The sequence below is a fragment of the Canis lupus genome, chromosome 37, assembly GCF_011100685.1.
Source record: "Canis lupus familiaris isolate Mischka breed German Shepherd chromosome 37, alternate assembly UU_Cfam_GSD_1.0, whole genome shotgun sequence".
In the NCBI taxonomy this organism is placed as follows: Eukaryota; Metazoa; Chordata; class Mammalia; order Carnivora; family Canidae; genus Canis; species Canis lupus.
The window spans coordinates 25,265,706-25,290,716 of record NC_049258.1 but is presented as its reverse complement, the minus strand read 5'-3'; the positions used below and the strand labels follow the sequence as shown (position 1 = coordinate 25,290,716).

The 25,011-nt window shown below is 49.5% G+C and overlaps 2 protein-coding genes across 13 annotated transcripts in view; one reads left to right on the top strand and one right to left on the bottom strand.

The window, feature by feature from the left end:
* The first annotated feature begins 135 nt into the window (after positions 1 to 135).
* Positions 136 to 10,498, top strand: PRKAG3 (protein kinase AMP-activated non-catalytic subunit gamma 3). Of its 12 annotated transcripts, none has more exons than XM_038585760.1 (15): positions 136 to 276; positions 472 to 682; positions 1,297 to 1,336; positions 1,843 to 1,998; positions 2,346 to 2,749; positions 3,890 to 3,971; positions 4,456 to 4,514; positions 4,620 to 4,665; positions 4,902 to 4,956; positions 5,135 to 5,261; positions 5,386 to 5,551; positions 6,810 to 6,847; positions 7,025 to 7,171; positions 7,523 to 7,756; positions 8,308 to 10,498. In XM_038585760.1, exons 4-14 carry the CDS (start codon positions 1,845 to 1,847, stop codon positions 7,637 to 7,639), a joined length of 1,395 nt encoding a protein of 464 aa, XP_038441688.1. In that variant the 5' UTR covers positions 136 to 276; positions 472 to 682; positions 1,297 to 1,336; positions 1,843 to 1,844; the 3' UTR covers positions 7,640 to 7,756; positions 8,308 to 10,498. The 12 variants fall into 12 exon arrangements, with proteins under 12 accessions (XP_038441688.1, XP_038441681.1, XP_038441682.1 ...); XM_038585753.1 differs by having other exon boundaries at positions 147 to 276; positions 555 to 682; XM_038585761.1 differs by having other exon boundaries at positions 172 to 287.
* A 2,873-nt stretch (positions 10,499 to 13,371) lies between these two features.
* CYP27A1 (cytochrome P450 family 27 subfamily A member 1) overlaps positions 13,372 to 25,011 on the bottom strand; it is a gene marked incomplete at its 5' end in the record, with an annotated part of 35,475 nt that continues 23,835 nt past the window's right edge. Inside the window, 8 exons of the mRNA XM_038585908.1 lie at positions 13,372 to 13,756; positions 13,906 to 14,118; positions 14,199 to 14,280; positions 14,438 to 14,604; positions 15,126 to 15,298; positions 15,467 to 15,664; positions 15,793 to 15,992; positions 18,985 to 19,175. Coding sequence (XP_038441836.1) covers positions 13,637 to 13,756; positions 13,906 to 14,118; positions 14,199 to 14,280; positions 14,438 to 14,604; positions 15,126 to 15,298; positions 15,467 to 15,664; positions 15,793 to 15,992; positions 18,985 to 19,175 — 1,344 coding nt within the window. The remainder of the gene's footprint in view (positions 13,757 to 13,905; positions 14,119 to 14,198; positions 14,281 to 14,437; positions 14,605 to 15,125; positions 15,299 to 15,466; positions 15,665 to 15,792; positions 15,993 to 18,984; positions 19,176 to 25,011) is intronic.

Here is a 25,011-nt window from a genome sequence, read left to right as displayed (position 1 = left end):
TGGAAGGAGGAAGGGGGGGGCAGAGAGAGGGGAGCTAGAGCAGCTGGGTCAGCATTCCCGATTTGGATACTGACTCAGGCCCCAGGAATGCCAAGGAAGGGGGGTGGGCAGCCACCAGAGCTGGGCTGGGATCCTGTTGGCACCAGGATATGTAGGAACAGCACGCAGAGAGGATGTTGGGACCGGGGCTCCCACACCCTGGGACCCACCTCCAGATCACTGGTAGAAACAGATGGCTCTCATCCTGGGCCCTCAAGCCCACCACACACCTTCATGGTGAGTTCATGGTGAGTCTCCTAGCTCCCCACCTTCCTAACTCATCCCACCCCAACTTCCAGCAGAGGAAGGGATGGGCTCCTGGGATTCGAATGGGGACATCTGGACACACAGTGGCCGTTTTTCTGGGACCACCCACAAACCCCTCAGCCTCTAGCCTCCCAGCTGGCTCCCACTTGCCCCCTCTGACTCCAGCACCACCTACGACTGAAGTTTGTACAAGGAAGAAAGTTGAGCTCAACTCGCCTCCATTTCCCCTCCTTTGGCACCTGATAAAGATGAGCAGGAGCCCAGGACTCTGAAAGCCCACCTCCCACCGGTGCCCCTACAGTGCTCCAAGCCACCTCCCCCATGGCAAAGCCCTTCAAGCTCGTCCTTGAAGACCCAGGAGGGAGCCCAAGGCCAGGTCTCAAGATTCCAGGCGCCCCCCTTCCCTCCCCACCCTGCCCCAGGCTCTGGGTGGGAGCAGCTGAGCCTGCAGAGCCCTCCCTCCCGCTGCCTGACACCCAATCAGAGAGAAACCGATCCGGGGAGGGCAGGGTGCCAAGGGCCGGGCCCAGAATAGTGCCACCCGGCCAGTGTTGCGCACTTGCTCTCCGTTGGTCCGGGTTGGCCGCATGGAGCACACACTGCGCCGGGTATAGGGGTCCCCGGGGACGGGAGCTGGGGCAGCCGAGGCCAGGGGATTGCGAGCACAGCACACTGTGTGAATGTGTGTGAGTGTGTGTGTGTGCATGTGCGGCCTGGATCTTCTGTGTGTGTGTGTGTGTGTGTGTGTGTGTGTGAGCATGTGGGTGTCTGTGTGTACGTGTATTCTTCGTGTAAGCAACCTATGTGGTCCTGTGTGTGTCTGGGAATGGTTGGATGTGTGTTTTCCTGAGTGTATAAGTGTTTGTGTAAGGGGGGGTGCTTGCGGGGGTGGGTGCATGCACACGCAGGCCTGCCGGGGAGAGGACCTACCTGTGGTTCGGGAAGGTAGGGCACTTCCCCCACCCCTCCAGACCATTCTCCTCCCCACAGAACCCATCCTGGAGCAGCCTAGGGGGACCCGAGCATCAAGGTAAGTGCAGCTGCTTCCTCCTCAGGGGAAGGAAGTGCCTCTTCTCCCACTTCCTTTGTCCCCCCTCTTTGGGACCGTCATCTCCTTGGCTCTGATAGCCCATCTTTTGTCTCTCTCTCCCTCCTTTTCCTTTTTTTGCTCCTGTGTCTTTTCCTTTTCCCTTCATCACTCTTTTCTATCAGAAGAAGTTGCGGGGGTGCGGGGAGGAGGGGGAGGCGGGGAGGGGAGGGATATAGAGTCTGAAGACTCTGACCCTGGTTCTGACTTTATCACTTACTCACTGTGTGAATTGTGGCAAACCGCTTAACATCTCTGATCTCAGGTCTCTTTTTCATAAAATAAGAATGATGATAATGTCTCCCTTATAAGATTGCTAGGAGTGAGAAATATGGAGGAGAAAAACTCTTGGGAAGCTTGCAAATATTAAATGTTATTATTAATGACATTTTCATTGATTTCGTTGTGTTACTCCCTATTAACCAAACAGGCCCCATTCCCCCTTCCAGAGATGAGCTTCCTAGAACAAGGAGAGAGCACTTCATGGCCATCACCAGCCATGACCACTGGCTCAGAAAGAAGCCATGGGAAACAGGGGGCCAAGTCCTCGAGATGGACGAGGCAGGAGGTGGTGAAGGAAGGGGAGCTGCAGGGTCTGGAGGAAGGTGAGGCCAAGGCCAGTTCCGGAGAGTTGGGAGCGGGGGCAGTGGGACATCCCAGAGCCTGGGACCCAGGGCTCTGCTCTGATCCCTTCATAGAGATGGACCCAAGCCTCATCTTGTAGCCCCAGTCTGTCCATATGGGAAACGTCAACTGCACGGCAGAGCCAGAGGCCTGGCATGGCCAACTCAGGACAGAGCCACTATCTTGTGTGGCTCTGAGACTCAGCGTTCTCACCTGCAAAATGGGGCCATAGCATCCAGGCTTCCCAAGCCTGCTGTGAGGATGACCCGAGCCAGCAGATGAGAAAGCACTCTGGAAGATGGACTTATTGTCCTCTCCCCTCCAACAGATCCCCAGGCCAGGCCGCCTGCTGAGTGCACCGGGCTGGAGGCCACATTCCCCAAGGCCACACACTTGTTGCAAGCTGCCCCCCTGGCCAGGGTGGGCACCCCACCGACAGAGTGGGACATCTCCCCCCTGAACCATGCAGCCTCAGCCGTAGGCTCCAGTCCAGATGATCTGGAGCTGGATATAGAGTTCCCAGTCACAGCAGACTGGGGGTACGAGCTCGGCCTGGTGGAAGAGAGGCCTACCCTGTGCCCCTCCCCGCGGGCCCTGTTACCCAGGCCGGGCTGGGACGACGAGCTGCAGAAGCCGGGGGCCCAAGTCTACATGCACTTCATGCAGGAGCACACCTGCTACGATGCCATGGCAACCAGCTCCAAGCTGGTCATCTTCGACATCACGCTGGAGGTGAGGCCATGGTGCTGCCCCACCTCCATCCTCACGGGGCTGCAGCCACCACTCACACCCTCCAGGACACCCCGCTGGGCACCCTGCAAGTCCCCTTCCAGAACTCCTTCCTAGCACCATGGAGACCAGTGCTGGGGAGGGCTTCTCTCCCTGTCATCCTAGCTCTGCCATTTAGTATCTATAGGATCTTGGGTTAGTCACTATACCTCTCTCATCTCTAAAATAAGGATGGGGGTGCGCCTGGCTAGTTTAGTTGGAAGGGCATGCAACTCTTGATCTTGGGGTCATGAGTTCGAGTCCCACGTTGGGTGGAGAGATTAGTAGAAAATAAGTGCGTAATGAAAAAATTAAATAAAATGGGAACGGAAATGCCTGCTTTTCCCTACAAGCTCTAGAGGACTCCTGGGACCATCCAGGATACATGGGAGCACTTTGCAAACCCCAAGTATGCGGAAGACATTGCAGGGTGGCTTAGGCCAGACAGCAGGGAGGTCTCAATAACAGAAAATTAGAATGAGCTCTAGTCTCTGCTCTTCCATTAGGCTAAGCTATGCAACGCCTGATTCCGTGCTTAGCATCACACAGAGCAGGGCCCTGTTTCCAGAAGCATAGCCTATGAGCCATCCACAGTACACTATTTGATTCTGGTGGTACATGAACAAATATATTTATTTGAGTAGTTCTGCATTTATTTTAACATGCATTAGGAAGACACAACCAGAACAGGTACAAGCAGTGTGGATGCTACCACTTAGGATGAGGCCACACGAGTCAGTGTCAAATTTATTTAGAGAAAAGTTTTTCAAAGTGTTCTGTAAATAAGCACACCTCTAGAACTGAGGTCAGCAAAAGCTCTACTGTGCCTGACTGTACACCTACGACTTCCTAGTGGAAACGCTGCCCACACGTGGCTGCCGGTGAAGGGGTCACCGCAGCGTCACCTGCACCAGCCACCAGCAGCGTCACCTCTAAGTCAGTGTGCCTGACCAGGATGGTGTCTAGTGTCCGCCGTGGCCTGGGAAAGGCAGTCGAGCTCACGTAGGGGAGATCCTGGGAGAAGCCCCGCGGAAGGGCCCTGGTGGGGACAGGGTACCCCCGGGGGGCAGTGGGAGACTCACCCCTCACCTCTCTGGCCCTCAGATCAAGAAGGCCTTCTTTGCGCTCGTGGCCAACGGCATCCGGGCGGCACCCCTGTGGGACAGCAAGAAGCAGAGCTTCGTGGGTGAGCAGGGGCTGGGAGGCAGAGGTGGTCGGGAAGGGAAAGAGGAGAGCTTTCGAGGGGATTCTGGGGCCGAGCTGTGACCCACCGAGGGCTCGCGCAGACCCTTGGGCTGAGCCGCGCTAGGGCCTGGCCCGGGGACAGTGTGACCCTGTGGCGCCGGGTGGGAGACCCTGTGCGTGGAGTGGGTGTGACCAGCTGACCCCTCCAGCTCTGCTCCCCCGGGTCCTGTGTCCTAGGTGCTAGATAGGAAGAGAGGGAGCGAGAGAAAGAAATTAGGAGACCGGAAGGTGGGCGGGGAGGGATTGCAGGGGAAGCCTAAAAGGGGTGACCCCATTTCTCAGGCATGGGAGGGGCTGCCTTGCTCCCCTATTTCCACGGTTCCCACAGCTGTCTCAGTCCTCGGCCTCTGGCGGAGCGGGAAGGGGGTCTGACCCTTCAACCTGCCTCTCACCACAAGCCCCCCCTCCTTCCCCATCCCCCGCAGGGATGCTGACCATCACGGATTTCATTTTGGTGCTGCACCGCTATTACAGGTCCCCGCTGGTGAGGAGTCGGCTGGGGGTCCTGGGGGCTCCCATCTGGGCGAGGGCGGAGGGCAGCTCAGGGAGCCTGGTGCCCAAGGGGCCCATATCTGCCTTCGGTGTCTAGGTCCAGATCTATGAGATTGAACAGCATACGATTGAGACCTGGAGAGGTGAGCTGGCGGAGGGACCTGGAAGGGGCTGAGGGTGTGTGGGTGAGCTTCGGGCTGGAGGATCAGGGGCCTGGCAGAGGCTGAGGTGTGTGGGTGAGCCGGGGGGCCCGAGGGCCTGGCAGGGGTGGAGATTACCTGGAGGGAAAGGGGGAAGGGCAAGAGGGAGCCCAGGGGCCCGAGGGAGGAAGACAGGCCGGGCAGCCGCCTCCCTGAGCCGGACCCTGGTTTGCCTACAGAGATCTACCTGCAAGGCTGCTTCAAGCCTCTGGTCTCCATTTCTCCCAATAGCAGGTAAGTGTCCCCAGCCACCTAGCGGCACCTTCCGCCCGAGCAACCCCTTCCACACCTCCCAGGTCTGAACTCAGGGGCTTATCCTGCAGGGCTCAGGCAGCCTGGACGCCCTGTCCTCCTTTTGCAGGGGCTGGGGTGGGGGTGTAGCTCCCCAGGCCCACTGCTCCCACTTCTGCAGCCTGTTTGAAGCTGTCTACGCCCTCATCAAGAACCGGATCCACCGTCTGCCAGTCCTGGACCCGGTCTCAGGCGCAGTGCTCCACATCCTCACACACAAGCGGCTGCTCAAGTTCCTGCACATCTTCGTGAGCCTGGGCGCAGCCTCGGGGTGCCCTGAGGGGCTGAGAAGTCCTTGGCCCAACGGATTGGGGAGGGAGCGGCTGGGAGCCCTGGGCCCCCCTGATCCCCACCTGTCCCTAACCCACCCAGGGCACCCTGCTGCCCCAGCCCTCCTTCCTCTCTCGCACCATCCAAGATCTGGGCATTGGGACATTCCGGGACTTGGCCGTGGTGCTGGACACAGCGCCCATCCTGATGGCGCTGGACATCTTTGTGGACCGCCGCGTGTCTGCGCTGCCCGTGGTCAATGAAACTGGTACCTGCGCCAGGCGTGGGGCTGGCTGGGGTGCGGTGGTGGCAGGCAGGGGTCTGTGGGCATCAGTTCAGGACCCAGGGTGGAGTGGGGGCTGCTTTGGGTCTCGGATCCATTACTTAGCCTCTCTGTGCCTCAGTTTCCTCATTTGTGAGTTGGGAATCTTAACAACACTCATCCTCTGACTTCAAGGGATGATTTGAAAGGAATATGTGCAACAAAATGTGCATGGTGAGAGGAAACAGAAGATGAGGTTTTAATGTTAATTCCTCCTAAAATGGGCCATGGGATCCAGCCAGATCTCCCCTTTTCTTGCTCTGAATAGGGGTTAGAGGGACTACATTTTTTTGGTTGAATCATGGCTATAAACCATTTCAAAGTTAAAACTGCTGTCATCAAGCTAGATATCAAAACATGTTTTATTTTTTATTATGAAAAATTTCAAACGTATGAAAATGATAGGAAAAAATGTAGTGATTCCACATATCCATTACCTGGATTGACTACTGTTAACATATTTCCATAACCAGTTTTTCTCCCCTTTTTTTTTTGCTGACATAATTTAAATTACAGAGATCATGTAATTTACCCCTTACCCCTTCAGCCTATGTCTCTTAAAATCAGTATATTTCCTATATCACCTAACGAAATTCTGAATAATTTATTAATATTATCTAAGATCCGATCCTCATTCTTATTTGCTCACCTTCCCCAAGAGTATCTTTTTCACAGTTGATTTGTACAAACCAGGATCCAATTAAGGTCCATGCTTTGCATTTGCTTCTTTTGTCTGAAGTCTCTTTTAATCTAGAACAGTTCTCCCTTCACTTAATTTTCATGACAGTATAATGGGTTGGTTGCCCTATGGAACGTCCCACCTCCAGATTCGTCTCTGCTTTCTACAGGTGACCTCAGCGTTGTTCCTCTATTCCCAGGTCTCCCATAAACTGGAAATTAGATCTAAAGGCTTGGTTAGGTTCAGGCTGTCCATTTGAGGCGAGGATATTTCAGAGGTGACACTCTGTACTCACATTGCATCACACCAGGAGACATGTCAGGCCGTCTCCTTGTGTGTGACTGTGTGATCTGTGGGTTCAGGTGGTGGCAGCCTGGTGCCTCATTTTAAAGCCGGTAGCCCGGGGAGGGATGGGGGGATGCCCAGTAGATCATTCTGAAAGCCCGCCCCATCTTGCACAGCATCGTGGCTCTGATGTAAACCTCTTCCCTTTCTCTCTCGCCACCCCCACCCCTACCCCCGTAGGACAGGTCGTGGGCCTCTATTCTCGCTTTGATGTGATTGTAAGTGTCTGCGGGAGTGGGGAACTGAGGGTGCCGCCGGGAGGCTGTGGGTGTAAGAATCGGTGGAGGGGCTTCTGTGGACCAGAAGGACCTTTAGGGATGTGTAGTGGGCAGTGTCTGTGGGTCTGGAGCCTGGTTAAGGGGGTGACTAACGTGGCCTTTCCCTCCCTGCCCCAGCACCTGGCTGCCCAGCAAACCTACAACCATCTAGACATTAGTGTGGGAGAAGCACTGAAGCAGAGGACACTGTGCCTGGAGGGAGTCCTCTCCTGCCAGCCTCACGAGAGCCTGGGGGAAGTCATCGACCGGATTGCCCGGGAGCAGGTACCTCCTGCCTCCTCATGCGCACCCCCAATACGTATGGCCCCAACCTCATGAGCAGCTCCAGCTGTCCCTGTACACCCGGCACCTGCCCTCTCCTCCCATTTCATGGCCATTTCCAGCTCTCGGTGTCCACCCTGGTCTGCAGCTGTTCCTGCCCCTGGGACCCTCGTGCTAAGGGCCACAGACAGCTGATCACCCAGAGTGGCCAGAGCCACCCCTAACTGGTCTCTAGGGGACACTCTCTTGCTCCCCCGTTATGTTCCGTTGTTGCCCCTGATTCTTGGTGCCAACCTTGCTGGCTGCCATAGCTGCAGAGCTCCGACCCCTCACGGACCCTCTGCGGACCCACAGGTACACCGGCTGGTGCTTGTGGATGAGACTCAGCATCTCCTGGGTGTGGTGTCACTCTCCGACATCCTTCAGGCCCTGGTGCTCAGCCCTGCTGGCATCGATGCCCTCGGTGCCTAAGAATATCTGAGTCCTCCCTCCCAGGCCACGTCTCACACGCTGAAGCCAACGATGGGAGCCAGGGGACTGGGCCTTCATCCTCCCCCACCCCCATTTGCTGGTTTGGCTCTGGTTCAGGTAGGCTCTGCCCGGGGGCATCGGCCTCAGCACCAGTCCATAGATCTTTCTGGGCTCACAGATCTCAGCCTGGGGTACCCCGAGGACAGAAGTGGCCCAGTTCATTGCTGAACAGCATGATGTAAACCACAAGTGTCAGGATTCACCGCTTTGTCCCGGTGTCAGCCGAGGTCTTGGGGGTCCTCCTAAGAGGGCCTGGGGTGAAGGCAAGGGCAGTGATGTGCTTTCAGGTGCTCTGGGGAGACTTACCTGCCCTCTCACAATCATTACCCTCCTGCTCAGAATTCCACTGGAAGGAAGCAAGTTACTAAACCTTTGTTGAATGGAATGTCCATGCTCAGTAAGAACTTCGGCCCAAAGGAGGGAGCTTCTCTCTTAATGACTCGTCTCAGTAAAGTTGACATGATCTCAGACTCTTTGCTGGTAGCATGCTTGCTAGGGGCTCGCGCAGGTTCCACCTGCTTGGCACTGGATGGCGGGACGAGGGTCCTCGATTGGAAAGGCAACCTCCCCCCCATGTAGTCACTGTCTTCCCTTCTCTTTTCCCACAGGCTTCTCCAGCCCTCCCTAATTGCCCCTGCCCTGCCTATACTCCCAGGAGCCCTCAGGAATGCCCAGTGCACCATGGGATGATGAAACTAACGGCTGAGTCAAGCCTGGAGGTCTCTGAACCAGAGGCACTGGGACTATTATCCCAGGGCCAGCTGCTCCATGCCCACCCACGCCAAACCTTCCCTCCACCTGGGGTGTGGTTGGCCCCAGGGGGGCAGCAAGCCCTCAGCTGCTGGGGTTGGTCCTCAGCTTCTGGACTACCTGGGAGTCCCAGCTGTTCCTCTGCAACCACCGAGATGGTTCCCCACAACCGTGCCACTGCCCTCCCCCTCCTCCCAGCATTGTCATTTCAGGGCTGCTGGCGGTCGCCACGGAGCAGTAGATTCATGTAGAGCCTGTCGAGTGGGGTCCTCCCTCCCGTTCTCATCCTGAGCACCAGCCAACCAGGTTCTCAGTTTCCCCGGTGACCGCTGGGTTTGGATCACTGAGGGTGAACCGAGGAGAAAACAAAAACAAAAAGAACAACCCATGACCTTAAATTGTAGAAATGTCACTCAGAAAATGCTAGCCATTTGGCCCGAACTTGTGGCAAGACCCCTGTGCTTTCTGAATTCAAAGACATGAGGGAAAATCTGTGATCGACAAACACTACAACTGACTGGCATTTCTTTCGTGCATAGAGTGTTAGTTCGCTGAAATTTCTTTTTTCACCTTTTATTTTATAACAAAACCCTAAAGAAGACATGAATTAATTACATAGTAAATACAGCTCAGTCCACAAACTCTAATATGCAAGAAAATAACTTTATTTTTCTAACACTGAATGGAATTTGTATTATGAACCCCATTTTCGCCAGATGGTAGAAATTAATTGCAGTCAATTTGGGGTGCATCCCTCACCTTTTCCTGGGGTTAAATTCGGTGAGGGGGGAAAGCATTAAGTAGTGTAAGACTGTATTCCTCAGTCATCAACATCCATGCATGCCAGCACCTGCTAAAACCTTCCCATTCCTATCTGGTTGTCACTGGGTTGGTCACTGTTGGGCCTGGCACCTGCTAGGTGCTCCCTCACTCCCTACCACGGAGCCTCCTTGAGCCTGCCTGCTTCTGGGGCATGAGGACATTCTAGCTCCTAGACCTGGACCCGGCTGCACTTCAAAAAGCTCTGTGGGGCACTTGCAAGCCCATCTGCTCAGACGGACAGCAGGTGGTCTGCTGTACTCTGCATTTTGCTGGGGTGTTTTTCAGGCTCTATCCTGGAAACATGGGGCTCAGGGCTCTTCCACCCTTGTCATCTCCAAAGTTTCCTGGGATATTTGTCACATCCCCTCGTCCCTTCAGACACAGCTCCCATCTCAGGGACCCTAGAAATGTCCACAGTTTCTTTGCTTCCCCAGCCCCCATCAATCTATGGCATCTTTACCAGTGGGGCCTTTTGTCTAACCCAGCATGCCTCTTCCAAACCCACTCTATGTGTCTTGCGTTCTTGTCACCACCTATCTTGAGGGGCCAGGCTTTTGAAATTCCAAACCCAAGACCAGGTTTTTGCTATATCATCCCTCCCCTGTGGCAATGGACACTGCAGCTCTGCTGTCCAGTGGGAAGAGGATAGGTTAATATTTCTAAAATATGACCCCACCTCATTTAGCTCACTGAGCAACAGAGTGGAGACACTTGTACTTGATGAGTCAGGCAGCAAAGGAAGGCCTTTCTCATAGACAGGTGCTTCTCTGGGCCCATCGCAAGTGACAGTGTCCTTGGGGAGCCTGGGGCAGTCTGTCTCAGGCTGCAGCCAACTATGGGGAAAGTGTAGCAGGTCAGTCTTTGAGGTGATGCCCCAGATTGCTCTGTATGAGTAGACCTTCTGATGTCACAGTGTAGGCATGAGGTGGAAAGGACAGCCCGAGGAGGTCACTCTTCCCCCCACCCCCGTTCTGCTCCCCCTGAGAGTAAATAGGTCTCCAATCTCCTGGGCCCACCATGCTGAGAACCCAGCAGTTCCCCCATGGGCCTTTCTGTGAGGGACTATGCCAGCCTCCTGCCTCAGAAGCAGAGGGACTCTGCCCTGCTCAGATCACAGCCCAGCCTTCAGTTCCCGACAATCACCAGCATCAAGGCTGCAAGAACAGAGGCAAAAGGTTGCCATGGGGACTACTCCTGCCCTGACTCTGAATAAAAATGTGAAACCCACCTTACTGGTCCCTCTGTTCATACCCGTGAACCTGGGGCTGGCCAAATTTTCTAGCCATTGTTGGCCAAACCCCTGACTCCTGCCCAGACCTCCGAGGTCTCTACAAGGGGGCCTCCAGGCTGCTCCCATCCACTTCTCAGCCAACCCCATCTCTTCTCCCACACCATCTCAACAGCTGTCAATCCGGGCTGTGCAACAGGATCCCCTGGGGAGCTCTATCAGATGGACCTTCCAGGGCCCATCCCTAGCGATGCTAATATCCTGACTTGGGGTAGGACTTGGGCAAATGCATTTATTTTCTGTAAACACTAGAGACTTATTATGCGTAACACGTGATGAGCACGATGAGCACGATGGCTCGCTGGCTGAGCAATAAGGATGCTTCATTTGCATAATTGGGAAAATCATTTGTCACATAATGGCATCTATATTATTTGTCATGACTACGATCTACAGGAAGAGCTGGCTAAGAGCAGGGACACAATATAGAAGAGACACGATCTGCTGGCATTCTCACTAGTCTTCTAAACAGCCACAAATACAGAAGAATTCAGTACAATGTCACGTGCGTCCATCCCATGATGACAGTTGTCAGAATTTTTATTTGACATGCATCTTAAAACTGGGATCATAAGTAATGAGTTGGAGCTGAACTAATATTAGCAAGCTAAGCTACATCCAGAGCTAAAACATCTATAGGACATGAGCGTTGTAGACAGCCGCAAAACATGGAGTACTCCATCTATTTTTATTGCTGGGAGTGCTGCATAAATGCTAAGAAGACAAGCTGATTTCTTAAAGTCTTACCCCAAAATCTGGATCCTAATTTGGCCAACAAGTGCAGATTAGCTGCAATGAGAGTAATGAGGTACATACATACATCCTTTTCAGTCAAAGGGTACCTGCTGTGCTGAGTTAATGTCTACATCTGCAATTATGCAGAGTCAGGTCAGGGTGGACAATGAAGGAGCCTCACTTTGACATAGCTTCCCTGTGACTTCTGTGGGCAGTCCAGGGTCCCTGAGGCCGCAGACCCCTGCTGGTCTAAAGGAGCAGCCCACTGGGAAGGCAGATATAACCCTGGTTGACTTTGTGACAGAAATCTGGCGCCCTCTGAGCCCGCCCCCATTCTCTGCAGGTATAAGGAGCTCTCACAGGTGAAGTCCTGCACTGATGGGGTGGAGAGCTATGCCCTTGTCATCAGGAATTCCTCCCATGTCTCTCCAGATTTCTGTACTCGGTATGGAAATCTCTGCATCCTCCCCTCTTCTTCCTTCCCCTGCCTCCTATTCCAGCCTTTTCTCAACCCACAAACATTGATTTGTGGCCTCCTAGGTGTTAGACAACAGTGTTGGGCACTGGGATCCAAGCTGAAAGGAGCTTGATTTGTGCCCCTCCAGGGGGTGCTCAACTGGTTGGGGATGCAGTTGGGTCTCTGACAAAGGTGAACCAGCTGAGCACTCAGTTCTGTAAGGTTGTGTGGGGGGGAGGCAGAGGAGAGCACACAGGAAGTGATTGTGCTCCCTGACAGCTCAGGGGAGGCTTTTCAAAGGCAGTGACCTTTGAGCTGAGCCCTAAGGAAGAGCAAGTTCTCTGGGACAAGACGACAGGATGACAGGACGACATCACAGTTGGTGGAGATGTTCCAAGGAGAGGGGACATTGAGAACAAGGCATTGAGGCCGGAAAGAGCATAATGTACTCAGGACAGTACAAGGAATTGGGGTTCGGCTGTGGAAAGGGTTCCTGGGCAGGGAGTGGGGATGGAGGGCAGAGTGCCAGAGTCTTCCAAGCCATAGTAGGGACTTAGGACTTTGCTTCGAGGATGAGGGGAGCCACCGGAGGATTTTTATTATTTATTTATTCATTCATTCATGAGAGAGACAGAGAGAGGTGCAGAGACACAGGCAGAGGGAGAAGGAGGCTCCCTGTGGGGACCCTGACTCGGGACTCGATCCCAGGACCCCGGGATTACACCCTGAGCCGAAGACAGAGGCTCAACCACTGAGCCACCCAGGGGTCCCTCCACCAAAGGATTTTAATAAGGGAAATGACATGATTTATTTTATTTTTAGTTTTTAGTTTTCTATGACCCAGCAGAAATGTACCAGAGTCCCAGTGGGGCTGGGACTCGGTGAGGCTGGGACTGACCGCCTTCTCAGACCTGTGGTACCCTCGGTCTCCCTGCCAGCCTGCTTTCCTTCTGTTGCCTTCCTCTACTAAAGAGGCTAGAAAGCTAAAAACGGTAGTCCCCAAACTCTGTTGCAGCTTGACTTCCAGGTGGCCCTGGGTTCCACCTCTGGGAGGTGTGCGGAAGGTGGTCACGGGGCAGAGGCCACGCTTCTGCTTCCCACTGTCGCCGTTGGGGGGGACAGTCATGGGCCAGGATGGGGGCAGGGAGGATACTTTTTTTTTTTCCTACTGGCAGCACTGACCCCACCCAGGAGACACGGAGGCTCCCTCGGGCCGGCAGCTGTTGTGATACTTCCCAGCACTCATGCTCCTGAGGGTGCCAACCTGGTGCTTCCCGGGCCGATCGGTAGCCCCTGGACCCAGTCCTGTAGATCCAGCCGGGAGCCCCTCCATCCATTTTTGCAGCACTTCACTGCCTCTGTCAGAGCACTTCCTGTCCCCAGATGGGTGTCCCTCTAGGTGTCCGGAGGGTGGTTCTGCAGGTCCTGCTCGGGCCGGCTTCAGCCAGCACAGGGTGGTGAGGCCTTCGCCTCTGTGCGGTGCAGGAGAGCACAGGCCTTCTCACTTTCCTTGGAGGGAGAGGGCTCCGCCTCCCACAAGATCCCTAAGAGGGGAGAGGCTGTTCCCCAAACACAGCAAGGGCTTCAGATGCTGGGTCATCACAAAGAATGACACAGGTCTCCAATTATCCACCAGAGTCCCTTTATTCTGTATTTTTTCCAAGGATAGCAATGTGGCACGGGGTGGCCTCCTATCTGAGACGGAGACATTGGAAATGATTAAAGTGGCAAAAGCTCAAGGTCCTACAGAAAGTGCGCTGGGTTTCTTCGATCTCCGGGTCCGGCAGCCACCTTCTCCCCCTTCCCGTCTGAGACACGGGCGGTGGCCTGGAATGACTGCGCCTGGGAGAGAGAAGGGGGCGGCTCCCAGGAGGCCGGGCCCAGCTCAGCACTGTCTCGGCTGGAAATGCAGGCTCACCTTCTTATTGGGAACCAGGACGATGCGGGCCAAGCTCTTCACCTCCCCTGTCTCGGGGGCCAGGACCACCTGGTACTGCTGGATCAGCTGGGGGGCAAACACACGTTGGACTTAGAACCTGTGATCCCTACCCACTGCCCTCCCTCCCAGGGTCCCTCCCTGCCCGACCTCCCGCTCCTCCCCACACTCTGCACCTGCCCTCCTGGCCCCTCACAGCGCCCCGCCCCCCCACTCACCCTTGACAGCAGCAGCTGCATCTCCAGCTCTGCAATCCTGCGGCCCAGGCAGGCCCGGACCCCGTAGCCAAAGGGCACGGAGCCAAATGCATGATGGACCCCAGGGGCAGCAAGCTGGCTCTTCCTGAGCCAGCGGTAAGGCTGGAAGCTCTCTGGCTCAGGGAAGATGTCTGGGTCACGGGACACCACATAGTGACAGAACACAAACTGGGTCTGCAGAGCAAGAACAGGCGGCACATGAGTTTAGGGCTACAGGGCGCCCCTGGGAACCCCAGCTCTTCAGCCCCACTCACGTTCTTGGGGAAGAGGAAGCCATTGACTTCAATCTCCTTTTCCGTGATGACCCGGGAGTTTATGGGGACCACAGGGTAGAGGCTGCAGGGAAAAGAAAGTGCAGGTTTGCCTCTGGTCCCCCAGGTCCTTCCTCCCATCCCACCCCTGGCCCTAGCTCCAGCCCACCGGCCTCTACTTCCAACTCTTATCCCTGAGTCCTCCTCCACACAGACCTTGTCCCCTGGGAACCACAACCTACCGCAGGGTCTCCTTAAGAACAGCTTTGAGCAGGGGCATGTGGGCAAAGTCCTTCTGCTGGGGCACCTGCCCGGGGGGCACCACACCCACCACTTCCTTATGCAAAGCAGCCTGGATCTCTGGGTTCTTGGAAAGATGGTACAGGGCCCATGTCATTGTGTTGGATGTCTGGGAGGCAGAGGGAGAGATGAAGTGAGGAGAGATTTCTAGGAAAAGGGCTGGTTAGGTAGTGGGAGGGTGAGCGAGTGTGGCAGAGATAGACACAGGGGCGCATGGGGACTCCACAGCCGGATGAGGACCCACGGGATGGAGAATCGTGCTCTGACAACAAGGATTGGAACGGAGGGAGACCACACGCGACAAAAGGAAAACAGTCCAACTAAGAAGGTGCTTGAGGTCAAGCTCTCCCCTTAAATTACACCCTAGAAAGATGCGAGGTGAACCTTCTGGCTGTCCGAGAGAGGCTCTGGGGGGCGATGGGATCCCTCTCACAAAAGGACCACTCCCTGCCCACCTCTGCCGGGCTCAATGACCCCTCCCCTGTTTTCCTTCTAGCTCTACATCTACGATACAGAAAGAGAAGCAGGTACCTGGAGGGACGAAGGTCAAGCTCAGGTGAGGGTAATGGGGAATTGGTTCAGGATAGGAGCTGGGAGCCCCTGGTCTCCTCGCTGGCCCCCCTCACGCACCGTGTCTACACCAGCCAGGAGCAGCTCAGGCAGGCTGCCCATGGCCTCACGAGTACTGAGCTGTCCTCTGGTCAGCAAGAAGTGCAGGTAGCCAGATATCTCGACTTCATCTGGCCCCTTTGTCTGAAGCTGGGTCTCTATCTCCTTGAGTTTCTGATCAATCAGCTTCTTGCCTACAGGGACAGTGGAGAACAAAGGAGGACAAGGTCAAAGTCACGATCACCAAAACCAGGAGGCACTGTGACAGCTGGTAGCATGAGGCAGAAGGTCCTGATGGACCGACCTCGGAACCCCTCCCCATCCCCCCACCCCACCGCCACTTCCTTCCCTGGCTTCCTCACCAAAAGAGAAGATGGTGTTCCAGCCATCCAGGTAGCGCTTCCAGAAAGGCAGTAGGGGCCGGGTCCACTTGGGGAGGAAGGTGACATAGACTGAGTTCTGGAACATGAGCCCGACAGATCTGACGAAGGCCACCGTGTCCTGGGGGATGGGGCGCTCCAGGCAGCCAATACGTTTCTCAAACAGGATGTAGCAAATAGCTGGCAGTGCACAGATGCCGTCACAGGAGGCAGTGTCGCGACGCCCAGAATCCAGGGGGCTGGAGGGGTGGGGGGCACAGCCTGCCTCTGACCCAGGTCCACCCCAGCCCCTCTCCCAACAAGGGTACCTTCCAAGGCAAAGTAGTAGAATTGGTGAGCCATGTCGGACACTTGGTTCCCGGAGGGGCTCTCTGCCAACAGCTGGCTCAGGTGGGCCATGAAGTCGTCGACCACCTCATTCAAAGCATCAGTGTACAGCGCAGCCTCACTTGGCTTCAGCATCCGCTGGTTCAGAGCGTGGCGCAGTTGGTACCAGTGGTGTCCTTCGCTGTGGAGAGTGGAGGAACCACGCTCTTGTGAGTGGCTGATGGCGGTTGCATTAGATGGTACCTTCCCCCTGCCCCAAGACCCCAAGAGAGCCTAGGAAAATCTCAGACCCCTAGCTTTAGAATTATAGAATCATTGAACTTCAAAGAACAGAATCTTCAAATCACAAAACATCAGACTCCCGCTGCAGCATCATGGAAGTGAGTCAAGGTGGGCATTCGGAGCCAGGCTACCCAAGGTCAAAACGCACGTCTGACAATCACTGGGTGACCTTAGGCAGGTGAAGTGTCTTAACTCCTCTGTGCCTCAGTATTCCCTTTGGTAAAATGGGAATAATAAGCGTGCCGATCTTAGTAGGGTTGTTCGAACAATCCCGGTGCTTAGATCAGAGCCTGGCACGTGGTGAACACTTAAGGAATGTTGACTATAACTATCTTAGGATGGTACAACTCCAGAATCTTCCTTATGTGAAATGAGGAGGAACTGAAATGGTTCCAGTCCTTCTGTGTGGAGGATGAGGAGTAAAGGAGGAGCAAATTAGGGTTCCTGGGAAACTGAAATTCTGGACCTTCATGCTCTGCTTTGGCTCAGTGAGCCAAGGGGACAGGGAGACCCACCAGGCTGATGCCCTAGGCCCTCTTGCTACAGTCATCCAGTAAGGGGGTGGGTCCCCATCCTGGGACAGAGATGTTCCGAGGGTGGGAACGTGCTTCCCACAGTGGGGGCTTCATGTCCAGGGACTGTATCCACCCACAGCTGTCCCCCAAATCTGTTACCTTTCCTAAGCAAGATGGGCATGGATCAATTTTTTTAAAAGCCAGTCGCAGAGTAATAAGCACAACATGGCCCAATTTTAGGAAGAAGAAAGGAAACCTTATAGGCCCATATGTATATTCTCATGTTTCCACATAAAGTAGGGAAGAGCACCCACCAAACTGTCAGGATTACTTAGAAGAATGGGATGGGAGTGGGTGGTGGGAGACAATATTGTATGATTGGACTTTTTACAATAAGTATTACTTTTGAATTTTAAAAACCGATAAGGTATTTTAAAAAGAAAGATCTTAAAAAGGCTTATAGCAAGAATCAGGATTTTCTTTAAATTTTAGAGAAGTATTTACTTAAATGAACCTCAAACCCCAGGAGTTTTCTTTATTATGTTGGCAAAAGTTGCAAAAAGGTGAACTAAAAGTGTTGCTGAAAAAGAAATGAAAACCAGAATAGAGTCATTTATTGGAACTTGAGATTGTGTGTGCTTCTCCAGGAGTAAAAAATTCTCCCAATAGTAGCAATCAGATTTGCAGAACTTGAATGAGACCATTTATGTGTTTGTTAAAATATTTCCTGGGAAAACAATGCTTCATAAAATGAGATTTAAAATATATATATATATATATATATATATATATATATATATATATATATGTTGAGACAAAACTTATCATTGGTTAGCAAAATAGCTTTAAAATACATATATATGGTATAATATAATTAGGAAACTAGCTGTAAAGTAGGAAACTACAAATAGATAAATAGGGGTGTACATAATATTCAGCTCCAATTCTAAAATTTGAGCCATCAGCTCAACTGGTAGCCTGACCTGGCAAAAACCTAAGACCCAAATCTAGCCCTCAGGGCCAGACATCAAATTAAAGAGGTCTGGAAGGACAGATACTCGATTTTCTTCTCCTAACTTTGAATAAAGGCCTCACTCGTTGCAGTTCTGAAACTGTCCACCTGTGAAGGAACCATAAAAAAGAAAAAAACATGCAATGGGAGAATGAACATTTAGGCATCAAAGATAGACGAAATGCACCTTCCAACTCGTCTGCTTCCTTTTCAAAAGTATTAAGGCATTGAGCTCTTAAATTCCAGAATCAGAGATCGATTCCACCACTCATGAGTGGCAAGTGATGCAAAAACCTCTCTAGGCTTCAGTTTCTTCATCTATGAATGGGGATAATCATAGTATCTACCTCATGGGCTTGTTGTGAGAATTAAATGAAATAATAAATATAAAGAGACTGGCCTGATACTTGGCATATTATAAACACACACTTGGCTATTATCATTGGTGCTGCTATTACAACCATCACCAGGATCAGCTTCAATCCCTTAAGAAATGATGAAAGCATGAGATGTCAAGCAACTAAGGAAAACAGAAGTCCTTCATTATTTTTGAAGTTCTGTTAACATACTACAGCAAGATGAAACCTGTAATAGGTTGAAAGAGGTGATGGCGATTAAAGAGTGCACCTATCCTGCTGAACACTGAGTAATGTATAGAATTGTCCAATCACTATAGTATACATCTGAAACTAATATAACACTATGTTAACTGTACTGGAATGAAAACAAAAAACAATTTAAAAAAAACCTATAATATACCCAGTTACAACCTATAGCATTGGGATGGTTCATCACCAATGATTCTCAATGATTTACCTCAGTTGGCCTATGTGCACATAACACATTCAGCCCATCCTCAAATACATCACTGCCAAAATTATTTTGGGTTTAACTTCAAAGCTGCAGCCTACATCTGTCCCTGTGTATGAAGAGTATCTATGAAAGTTATATCCCATAACAAACCTATAATAAATAATTTGGGAAATATTTTTAAAATTAAAGTCAGCCTTCCTAACTAATGTGGTGACAATGTTTTCTCAACTATAAACAAGTATGTCCTATTATGATTCAAGTTGGCATATTTTCAACCATAATGTAGAATAATGGATCTGGAAAGGCACTAGAGATAGCTTGGAGATATTCTACCCCAAACTTCCCATTTTACATTTATTCCTTTGTTCAAAGTCATAGTCTATTAATGGAAAAATAATGTATGGTCCTAATCACTCTTTCTAGACTGAGTATCAGGATCAGAGGATGCAGCGAAAACCCTCTCTGCTCATTATCCACAGGCTTCCCAATGCCACTGTCCTTGGGCCTGGCCCTCTGAGGCCTTGTACCAGTCCCTTCAGGCCCCAGCTCACGTGGTGAAGGGCCCATAAGCCAGGCCCTGCTGGTCCCGATGCTCCTTCCATAGTTCCATGTCGTTCCGTACTGGGTACTTGCCCTCTTGCCGCATCACTTGCTCCAGGAGGGGGGCACTGGCCAGGTTCACATGGGTCTGGGGCCCTGCGTGGGTTACCCACATTGGACCATACTTGGCCTTGTTCAGCACCTGTGGGGTTCAACCAAAGCTGAATAACCATGGCCTATCCAGGCAGGTATTTACTAAAGAGGACATGGGAATGGGGAGTATCCATTAGTCACATCAAAGCAAATGGGCTGGGCAAAAGTGAATTGTATAGGAGGTGGGCACTTGGATGGCCTGTGAGAACACTGCAAAAAATGGGTACACAGGAGTTAGAATACTGAGACAATGAGTGTCTGGCAAAACTGGGGAAGTTGTCCTTGGAGAAATGAAATTTTAGAAAAATGGGATATGTGGCAAACTGGGATATGTTTTGAGGTATAGATACTTGGGGTCCAAGGTTTTAAAGAAATTAAACCTTTACTAAGGTTTAGTAGAGTGCCCACTGTTCCTTCATAGAAGCATTTAAATCTAAGGCAGCTTGCTGTCAGTGAGATAAAGATAAATATCTCCTGTAATCAATAAGAAAAAAAGAAACACAATAGAAACTCCAGGAAAAAAAAGAAGCTGAATGACAGAAAGTCAGGATTCAAATATGAAGTACACTAATGTGGTATGAATTCTTTTTATCTTTAAAAAATACTTTATGAGTGGCCCAGTGAGTCCCATAAAGTCCCAGTGAGGACTTTATGAGTCCCTGCATGGAGCCTGCTTCTCCCTCTGCCTGTGTCTCTGCCTCTCTCTCTCTGTGTATAAATAAAAATAAATAATAAATAAAATCTTAAAAAAAAATTTGAGAGTTACATTACTTAACACAGCTAATGAATTTTTCATTAAAAAAAATTCATACCAGGGCACCTAGGTGGTGCAGTTTGTTAAATCTCTAACTCTTGGGTTTGTCTCAGGTCATGATCTCCAGGTCCTGCGATCTAGCCCCTCCTTGGGCTCTGTGTTCAGCATAGAGTCTGCTTGAGATTTTCTCTCTCTCCCTCTGTCCCACCCACTTGTGCATGCACTGTCTCTCAAATAAATACATAAAATATTTTTAAAGATTTTATTTATTCATTCATGAGAGACACACACAGAGAGAGAGAGAGAGAGAGAGAGGCAGAGACACAGGCAGAGGGAGAAGCAGGCTCCATGCAGGCAGCCTGACGTGGGACTTGATCCCGGGACTCCAGAATCACATCCTGGGCTGAAGGCAGTGCTAAACTGCTGAGCCACCCGGGCTGCCCAACTCTCAAATATTTTAGCTTAGAATTTCTAAATCACTTGACAATTGATACCCACAGCATCTATTTAATTGACATCAGTATAATGTTCTTATAGTTGTTGAAAATGAGGGGGAAAATAAATATATCTTGAGTTTGGGGGTAAAACTCAAGAAGAACCCACAAATACTGAGATTAAATTCACTGGCTAAGTTACACCTACAAATTTAAAGAATATGAAATAAAGTGGCTTCCCGGGTACTCCATCTTTCCTAAACTGTTACTGAAAAGATTTTAAGATGATCAGAATCTGCTCCAGTACAGAAATTAGACCAAAGGGTTTCTGTAAAAGATGTGTTAAAATTATAGAGAAGAGATCTTTCAATCAAATTATAGAAGGAAGCTTCATCCAACTCCTGGTCCAGAAAAACAGCAATCTTACTGGGTTTTACTAACTAAATTCCCCTAGGACCAATGTGACCTGATTGCCTACAATATATTACCCAGTTGCCCAGAATCCACCTTGAACTAATGGCTGATTTTGTCAGTTCCCAGGAAAACAGCCTTGACTGACCCCCAATATCTTTTTAGCTTTGTTTCCCACTCCTACCTCCCAGTAATGCCTGCCAGTGCAGTATGGTTTTTTGTTTTGTTTTGTTTTTGTAGTATGGTTTTGAACAGATGGTTATTGTAAACTACAGTGATTCTTGGAGAGAAGCAGGTATAGTCATACATTGCTGGTGGGAGCCTAAAAATGGCACAAACCTACATGGAGGACAATTTACTAATATTTATAAAAATTACAAATCCATTACAATCCATAAACAAAGTATGGGATGTCTGCATAATAGAACACTATGTTACCTTAAAAGAGGATGAAGCAGCTCCTGTGTAGTAATATGGAAAGATGGGTTGTAATATGGAAAGATAAATAGATAACCAAGGTAGATTGTTCAATGGAAAAGTGTGATATCTTCTGTCTAAGAAAGGGGGACCAAATAAGAATATACAGCATTTACTTTTGCTTTTATAAAGAAACACTGTGTTGATGCATCAGAAACTAATTAAAATGACCACCTATGGGTGGGTGGAGGAGACAGCAGTGAGAGGCAAGACTGCATGTATATCTTGTCATTATTTTGAGTTTTGAACTATGAGAATGAATTCAAAAAATTTTTTAATCTAAAAGGAAAAAAAGAAAGTGTCTGGTGAAACATCGAGTCACCTGCCATTATCAGGTAATTCCAGAAAGCAAGAAAGGCTTGTAAAACCTCTCCTTAGACCTATAAGTGGGCCCTAGCTTTATTCACTTTGTTTATTTCTCTTAAAGTTTCCATTTTGTAAAAGTACTTATATGGGGGCAGCTGGGTGGCCCAGTTGGTTAAGTGCCCAACTCTTGATTTGGGCTCAAGTCATGATCTTAGGGTTGTGGGGTCGAGCCTCACCTTGGGCTCTACAATGACATGGTGTCTGCTTGGGATTCTCTCCCTCTCCCTCTGCACACTCCCTCTCTCCATCTCATTAAAAAAAAAAAAAAAGTGAAAGTACTTACAGGCCTGTTTTTCTGTACTGAATTCCTTAGGAGAATTATCCTAAATATGTTTTAATTTGTGTTTCCAGTTGGTTTATTTAAGATATTAATGACATAATAATAGTTAATATCTCCAAGGAGCTTAGCATAAACTGGACACTGTTCAAAGCACTTTGCTTATTTTAGAAATTCAGTCCTCACTACAGCTGTATGAGGGGGGTATAACCTTATGACAATTTTATAGACGAGGGAACTTAGGCCCAAGGAAGTTGGCCAGGGTCACTTTACTGGGAAGTAGAAGAGTCAGAATTCAAACTCAGACCACCTAAATGGAGGTCATGCTCTCAACCACTTACTCTGTTGATCCCTGAGAAAACTATGTCCTACTAAACAGAAATAAACTTAGGCCCTTGAAAAATATGTACTATTTAAAACCAACATAACTATGCAATAAATCAGGGTTCCTCGCTGCCCTGTTGACATTTGGGGCTGGATGATTATTTGTTGTGGTGGGCTGTCCTGTGCATTGTAGGATGTTTAGCAGTATTCTTGGACTTTACTCACTAGTATCTCCCTGCACTCCAAGTTGTGACAATCCAAAATGTCCCTGGGGGAGGGGGGGGCAATATTGTGGAGGTTGAGAACCTCTACAATAACTCCAACCTTTTTGTTGTTGGTGGTGGTGGTGATTTATTTGTTGCTGTCTTGTTTTGTAACCCCAACCTTTTAATACGACTCTAATTCTTTAATTTTAGAAGACTTTTCTCAAGAAACAGTTTTGAACATTTTGAACAGTCTTCTCATTTTGAAGAAATACTTATCTAAAGTTTGGGGTTTTTTCCCTTGTGTTAAGTTCAAATACAATTACATGCCACAGTTATATAAAAATGCAAATAGTAGTTATCTCTGAGTCATGGTTCATAGATAGGTTACTTCCTTCTTTACACTGTGATTTGTTTTTCAGATTTTCTACCGTGATCTTGTAATCAGGAAAAAAAAGTTATAAGACTAGGGAAATAACCATTTACTTGGGGACCAGGTTCTTCTCTGGAATCCAAAGCCTTTGGCACCTCTTCCTGGCTGTCAGTTTGCAGGTTTCTGAGATGTTTTTCCCTTTGCATAGGCCATGCTTTATTCCTCTTCCTTCATATTCCTCTTCTCAGTTTACTCAGTGGAACTTAACTAGGATCTATTTATGTAAGAACTTATTTTAGAAAGACACCAGAATACTTGCTGAAAGAGTGTGCTGTGTCTGTGAACCTACCATTAGGCTGTAACCTGAGCCAGTTAGAGAGCCCAAGGTTCTCAGATAGATCCTGTCCAAGTGCCACTTTGCAGAACACAGTCCCCTAGGGATCATCTTCCAGGATGAATGGGAGGGGTAGCTTCCACCAAGTGAGATTCTGAAGGGGGAGAAGGATGAATTCACTCAACATTCATTTATTGAGCTTGTATTCTGTTCCTCCTATACTGATCTTGGGCTGGAAATACAACTGTGAGCACAGCAGGAATGCCTACCCTTAGAGAGTTTACATCTTAGTGCATGAGCACCCAGTTGAGATTGACCACATATGCTTATAAATTGCTCCCTAATTATGTCTTGTATCTTCCACTAGATTGAAAATCTTTGAGGGCAGGGACGATGTCATACTTCTTTGTTGCCTCCCATATTGCTTGACATATCACAAGGCACATTTTAGACACTTAATATTTAGCAGTTGTTAATGAGTCAGGTGGAGAAAAAAGTTGCAGACAATGCTGTTTGCAGACAGAAACAAAGACAGACAGAAAGAAAGTGAGGAAGGAGATTCACAGGAAACTGATACACAGCGGCTCCAAAGGAGTGGGCATTTGTTGTAAAAGCCTGGAAGAATAATCCAAAAAGGAAATTAAGAAAATAATTCCATTTAGAATTGTATCTGTTCTGGACTGAATATTTGTATTTTGGGGGATTCATATGGTGAAGCCTTAGCCCCCTCAGTGTGGCTGAATTTAGAAATGGGGCCTCTAAGAAAGTAAGATTAAATGAATAATTAAGATTACATAAGAGTGAGTCCCTGATCCAATAGGATTAGTGTCCTCATAAGAAGAGACATTAGAGAACGTTCTCTTTCTCTGACTGCATGTAGACACCAAGAAAGGGCATGTGAGGACATAGGGAAGAGGTGGCTGTCTACAAGCCAGAAAGAAAGCTGTCACCAGAAACCAACCATGCTGGCACCCTAATCTCAGACTTCCAGCCTCCAGAACTGTGAGAAAATAAATTTATATTATTCAAGACACCCATATTTTGGTATCTTATTATTATCTGTCATATTTTGTGATAGCAGCCAGAGAAGACTAATACATAGCATTCAAAAGAATAAAATACTTGGAAATAAATTTAGCCAAAGAGGTGAAACACTTGTATACTGAAAGCTACAAAGCATTGCTGAAAGAAATTAAAGCACTAGAAAAATGGAAAGATATCCCATGTTCATGGATAGGGAGACTTAATATTGTTAAAATGGAGTACTCCCCAAAGTCTACAGATGCAATCCAATCTTCACCAAAATGCCAATCACCTTTTCTGTAGAAATAGAAAAATCAACCCTAAAATTTATATGGAATCACGAAAGGCCCTGACTAGCCAAAATTTATATATATATATATATATATATATATATATATATATATATATATATAAAGTTGGAGGTTTTACACTTCCTAATTTTAAAACCTATTACAAGGCTACAATAATCAAAACAGTGTGGCAGTAGCATAAGGATACACAGACCAATGGACAAGAACTGACAGTTCACCCTCTACGGTGAATTGATTTTTATACAGTGCCAAGACCATTCAGTGGGAAGAAAGAACAGTCTCATCAACAAATGATGCTGGAACTACTAGAGAACCAAGTGCAAAAGAATGAAGTTGGACTACTACCTCACTTCCTATACAAAGATTAACTCAAAATGGGCCAATAAACTAAATAAAAGAGCTAAAACTATAAAACCCTTACAACAAAACACAGAGGTGAGTGTTCATGACCTTGGATTTGACAATGGATTCTTAGATTTGATGCTAAAAGCATGAGCAATAAAAGAAAAAAAAAAGGGCAGCCCCGGTGGCTCAGCGGTTTAGCCCCGCCTTCAGCCCAGGGCCTGATCCTGGAGACCGGGATCGAGTCCCTGCATCG